At 42.4% G+C, this 6,314-nt stretch overlaps 1 protein-coding gene across 1 annotated transcript; it reads left to right on the plus strand.

Moving 5' to 3' along the window:
* The first annotated feature begins 2,856 nt into the window (after positions 1–2,856).
* NPY2R (neuropeptide Y receptor Y2) lies at positions 2,857–4,014 on the plus strand. Its single transcript, XM_010014628.1, has one exon. It carries the CDS (start codon positions 2,857–2,859, stop codon positions 4,012–4,014), a length of 1,158 nt encoding a protein of 385 aa, XP_010012930.1.
* The last annotated feature ends 2,300 nt before the right edge of the window (positions 4,015–6,314 follow it).

A 6,314-nucleotide genomic window follows, 5' to 3' on the forward strand; every position in this document is an offset into this window, starting at 1 on the left:
GGGTGGTGATGGGATTGTGGTGGTGGGATGGTGCCTTCTCCTGGGCATAGCGCTGGGCAGCAGGAGGGCAGCGGCAGCACCGGGGAGGCACGCTTGCCGCCAGCTTCGCCCCGCTCAACCCCAAATCCATCCCCAGCGCCGGCACTGCGGTCCTGATGGGAATGCTGCTTGCTAATGTAATCACGTATTTCACCCTTTCTGCTTACTTGCTCTCAGAACCGATGTAAATCCTCTAGGGGCCTTCCTCTGCCGAAAGTTAGATGCAATGTGATGCCTGCCTCTGAGGATCTGACTGTTGGGGGGAAAACTGGGAAAAAAGACCCCAATGCTGTGCAGTAGGCAAGGTGTGCAAATAAATGCTATCAGCTGGAAAGTTTATCCTCAAAAGAGCATAAAGAGTCCTGTCAAACACTCCCGAGGGATCAAATGCCACCTCAGTTTTCCTTCTGTGCTCTGAAAGCAGCTGATTCTTTACTCATTTAACTGGCCCTCTGACAATGTCAAACTCGTCCAATTTATTTAATCACTTACTGGCACACCAGCTCATCTCTGCTTGAAACCTTGGTCATCCTTCCTCCCTTCCTCAGCTTTGTCTTACTGACAAGCCCCAAACCTTTCATCAGCCCAAACAGGGCAGTAACAAATAAAATGAAAGTGGCAGAACAAAAGACCTTCCTTAAAATAAGGGGTTGGAAGCAGGAATCGTTACAGAGGGACTAGTGGAACAGGTGAAAATATTTTGGGGAAGGAAGGGATGCTACATTCTGTGGCTGAGCTACATCCTCCTGTCTGAATTTATGTCAGAAGGAAAAAACCCATGAAATTTGCCTTCTTTCTCACCCTTCTACTACAGTGTGTAAATATGATCTGCTCTAATTTTGCACTGAAAATATGAGATTTTGGAGCACCTGTCAGTCCTGGGACTTCACTAAATCTCTACTCTAGTAATATGTGCAAGCAGAATTCTTGGGCGTAGGTACATGTGGAAGGAAAAAGCTCAGCAGAGTTCTGAAATGCTGTGTAGCCTTGGCTGTGCAAATTGTGGTGGCTCTCCTGCATTGGCTCTCCTGCATTTTTAACCTGGTGGACTAAAGGTATATTGATGAGGAATTCCTTCCTGCCACCCATGCTTAGGCTTGTAGTTGATAGCTGATTGTATTACTAAAATCTGCAAGGTAAGCTTATATGAACAGCTGGCACATCTGAGCTATATATCTTGCAGTGTTTCACACCTCAGGCTTACACTATTAATTGTACAGTAAATACAGACCAAACAGTATAGCATAATTCTGACCAGTTTACCTGGGAAAAAATACCTTTCAGTTCAGGCAGTCAATCTGTTGCTTTTGCAAAAAGAGCTTGCACTGAGAAATTACTTGGGATATTTTCTGGGATGGAAGCAAACACAAAGGGTTCAGTCACCTGTTGGTAGGCAACCTTCCTTCCTCAGTTAGGAAATCACACCTAAGGATGTCACTCACAGATAATTAATGGAGACAGAGGCAGGGATAAAAACCTACGATGAAGTGGATCTGATTAAAAAAAAAAAAAAAGCCATGTGAAACCAAAGCCATAAATAGTTAGACTGTCTCTTTAGGCAGACCTCAGTTTGTGATGGATTAAGCTCTGTGCAACACCTCATTGCAAGAGAGTGACATTTCTTCTCTACTCTTTCTTTCGTGAGAGAATGCATGAATGGGGAAGCAGAGTTAGTAACTTGGGTTTGGCTTTCCCCTCAGTGGCAAACAGTGGTGTTTTCTTGGCAAGCCCACTAGGCACTGGCAAATTCTCGGTCCTCTCTCAGGTCAAGCCAAAGAGTCCCCAGGTGCATGGTGCTCACTTAGCATGCCACCCATGGGCTGGGCAGTCTGTGTGGGCACATGCACATTTTACATAGGACTGAAGTCCAAGCCAGCAATTAACTGTAAGACATCCATGTATCTATTCATGCCTGCTGAAGTCTCAGGGCAGCACAGAAGTTGGTTCAACCTGTGTAGAGAAGGCAACAAAATGTGATTGTGATGCTAGCGGTGAAATTATTACTGACATCAGCAGTGGAATGATTTGCTCTTTATGACTGCAGTCAGAAATGAAACCTTGATTGGCAGCCTCCAAGGAGCTGTGTTTTCTTAAACATTACACAGATAAGAAATACTATGTATAACTGAGTTTTAATTGTTTCTTGAGTTAATTTCAGCATGAATAGGTTACACAATGATTTGAGAGAGATGCTATGATTTCACTTCTTTTAAGGTGGTATTTTTGCTTGCCTTGTGGCATGAACTTTTCTAAAAAAAAAGTTTCTTAAAGAAAGATCTCAATAATTAGCTCTCTGGTATTAAGGAGGGGCATAAACCTATAAGATATTAGTAACTATTTAAAGAAAATACTTTCCATTAAGGAAAAGCTGGAAAATTATTATGCTAATAACTGGATGGTGCCGTTCCATGTAAAATTCCCATAGGTATTAATGGAAGTTTTGTGCTAAATCAGCAGTAGTTTAGGTAGTGGATTGTAAGAAAGGATATGCTGCCCAACAGGATCTTAATCCTTCTGGATTTACTCAGGCAAACTTTGTCTTTGAAATGCTTTTGAAATCTGTCCCAGTTTCAAGCAGGAGTCATGCCTGAATAGTATTACAGGATCAGGCTTCAAATGTAAAGGCAACAAAATTTAAATATATTAAGATAGATCTCTTAATCCTGCACTGTTAGAACGTGGGTTAGAGGAGGAAAGAGCTGGAGCTTTAGCTTATTACTTCTTGTCTTAGTCAACGCGGACTGATTTCTCCACATGTTCTTGTACTCTTTTCTTGTCAGGGACAGCTCGTGTTGCATAGACCGGGCTGCTGCAAGGATGGGGCCCCTGGAAGCAATAGGTGAAGAAAACCAGACAGATGAAATGAAAATGGAGCTCTTCACCAAGCTGTACTTGCCAAGATACACCACACCGCTCAATGAATTGGCTCTGGACCCTAAACCAGAGCTGAAGGACAGCACAACACTAGTTGAAGTGCAGATAATCCTCATCTTTGCTTACTGCTCCATCATCCTGCTGGGGGTGATTGGAAACTCCCTTGTGATCCATGTGATCATCAAGTTCAAAAGCATGCGCACAGTGACTAACTTCTTCATTGCCAATCTGGCTGTGGCTGATCTGCTGGTGAACACATTGTGCCTGCCCTTTACTTTGGTTTACACGCTGTTGGGTGAATGGAAACTGGGTCCAGTCTTGTGCCACCTGGTACCTTACGCCCAGGCTCTTGCTGTGCATGTGTCTACTGTTACTTTGACTGTGATCGCTTTGGATCGGCACCGCTGCATCGTCTACCACTTGGAAAGCAAAATCTCTAAGCGGATCAGCTTCCTGATTATAGGAGTTGCCTGGGCAGTCAGTGCCCTGTTGGCAAGTCCCCTGGCCATCTTCCGTGAATACTCCTTGATTGAGATCATTCCTGACTTCAAGATTGTGGTCTGCTCTGAGAAGTGGCCAGGAGAGGGACAGCTCAACTACGGCACCATCTACAGCGTCTCCATGCTCCTGATCCAGTACGTGCTGCCGCTAGCAGTCATATCCTATGCCTACACCCGTATTTGGACCAAGCTGAGGAACCATGTGAGTCCTGGGGCGGCGAATGACCACTACCACCACCGGCGGCAGAAAACCACCAAAATGCTGGTCTGCGTGGTTGTGGTGTTTGCTGTCTGCTGGCTGCCATTTCACACCTTCCAGCTAGTCAGTGACATTGACAGTCAGGTGTTAGACCTGAAAGAGTACAAACTGATCTACACAGTGTTTCACGTGATTGCCATGTGCTCGACATTTGCTAATCCCCTTCTCTATGGCTGGATGAATAACAACTACAGGACGGCCTTCCTCACGGCCTTCCAGTGTGAACAGCGGCTGGACTCCATCCACCCAGAAGTATCGGCAGCTTTCAAAGCCAGGAAGAAAGTAGAAGCAAAGAGGATTCAATTCCCTGGAGACTCTTTCACACAACCTACCAATGTCTAAGGTATCTGACTTTAAAGAAGAAATGAATATATTGTGGACAAAGGGATGAATGTCTTTTGACACATGCATTTTTAATGCATACTTTTATTCAGAAATGGTGAAAGAAAAGTAGCAGGAAAGTCAAGGCAGGTGATATGATTTGAGGGGAGTTGATCAGCATGAGGAGTATGGAACTGTAAAACTGCAAGAAAATAAAAGGGAGAGACTTTGTTTATGGTTGTCTCTAACAGTGTTAGACATACTCCCATCCCCCCCAGTCCTTCTGGCAAGTCTAAATGACAAAGGTAGGGTTTGCTGGTTTGGCTGTATGAAGGCAAATGGCTGATTTGTGACACAGGAATACTGATGGTGGGAGCAGGTAATTTTTATATTGAATATGGAGATTGGGGAGCGCAGAAGCCTGCCAGGAGAATGAAGCCTGTCTGGGGGGAATAGGCTGTGCTGGCTAAAGCTCAAACTTTTCAGACCCCTTCTCTCCCACAGGTATCTTTTGCAAAGGTGGGGAATTATGAAGAGAAATGTCACTGGTTTTTGACTTTGACTTACTGAAGTACTTCGGAGCATTTGAAATAGATTAGGGGGGGAAAAAAAAGAGGAAAAAACCCCCACAAAAACAAACACCCAAATGATAGATTCAATGTGAAGAAAGGTCAAGTTCCTACCTAAAACGAAATGTAGATTTTGGCCAATCAAATGGTGGTAAAAAGTCATTCCTTAAGAATTGGCTGTGGCTATGTTGCTGAGAAAATCATGAGCCTGTGACCTGATCAGTGATTCCCTGCAGATCCCTACCTTTCATTCTGTGCTAGGCACAGCTCAAATGCAATGCTTTAAAGTGGTGTTTGATGGCAGGGGATGCAGGCTCAGGTCTTCTGTGAGCACTTCATAAACTGCCAATATTTTCATTCTCAAGACCTGCTTGAATGTCTAAGGTGTTATTAACTCCACAGGCTTTGAATTGTTGCCGCTTTCTCCCTCGATAATAAAACAGCAGATAATTTTGATCCTCTAGAAAGGCTGCTTGATGGTAAAGTGCTTTTCGTTATTGTGATTTTATGTCATACACTTGTCTAGGGGCTTTTTCCATCTTTAGCCTTTGTATAAGTAAGAACATCTGAATGACTGTAATCTAATAAAAGTATGCTAGGTTTAGGTGATAACTTATCGGTTATTCTGCATGCTGTAGTTAATAGTTAAATTCCTTTTTTGCTCAGGTATAAAATTTTAATCTGTTTACTGTGTTGTACACAGCAATGTTCAACTCTTTTGTGTCTTTGTTTAGACTCCTTGAACTCATTAAAGAGATGAAAAATATTTCAACCCATGTTTATTCCAAGCTGCCCTGTGGCTTATCTATAATAAAAATAAGCGTGATACTTTCACTTGGTGTTTCTTTCCAGTTACATTTCAGCTGCCTCATTTTTTTTTCCTCAGTTTTTTGTTGTTCCTAAATCCATTGTGTTCTCTCTTACAAATTAAAACCCAAAAAAACTCCATTACTGAAGTGTTAGCAATGAAATGGGTGGTATCAGGTCTTTATCAAGTGGGAAAATTTATCTTTGTATATGCAATATTTGGCACCATCCACTAAATATCCATGAAATCATTTGGACTTCGGTTTTCATGAACAGAAAGGGAGGTCTAGAGAATTAGTTACTGTTTACTCAAGCAGGAGAAAGTATCCATCATTCTTAAAGTTTTACAAAAATAGATTCATTCTCAACCATGTTGAGAACATGATATTGTCCACAAGTTACTTTTATCTGAGTATTAATAATATCCAAAATGTAAGCTCAAAATTGTTATGGGTGAGGAAGGATTATAGAAGTGTGCAATTATTATGGACATCAATCATATGTATCAGTTCCAGTTCACTCTGAACCCTTTATCTAAAGTATTGTTGCCACAAATAGCTTCCTTTATTTAAAAAGCAAATGGTTTGAAAGTTCTGTTTCAACCCTTTTAAGCCTGTTAAAGTGTGGTATACAGACAGTTTTGAAGTAACCATGACAGTGTATGCTGAAGCTACAATTTCTGTGCTAATACTCCATAATTTTAAGTCTGCTTTACATCATCCTGCATAAAAGTGATTAATTACAAATTATCTTTCAGTCTATTTTATGGTATCTTTATTTTACTGCTTCCTGAGCTTTCTCTGCAGCCATCATGTTGAGCCAAAGTTGGTGCGCTAATTTGTTGCATTGCTCTCCTGTCTGCCATGTGGAGGTGGTGCCTGGGTCAGTGCCTGCTCCAGGGTCATGGACCTCTGCACAGTGTCCCACTGAAGAATGTGGATTTTC

Source organism: Nestor notabilis, unplaced genomic scaffold, assembly GCF_000696875.1.
Source record: "Nestor notabilis isolate BGI_N333 unplaced genomic scaffold, ASM69687v1 scaffold5875, whole genome shotgun sequence".
Classification (NCBI taxonomy): Eukaryota; Metazoa; Chordata; class Aves; order Psittaciformes; family Psittacidae; genus Nestor; species Nestor notabilis.

Coding starts and splice junctions, on each gene's coding strand:
- NPY2R (XM_010014628.1), top strand. CDS start 2,857: ATGGGGCCCCTGGAAGCAATAGGTGAAGAAAACCAGACAGATGAAATG.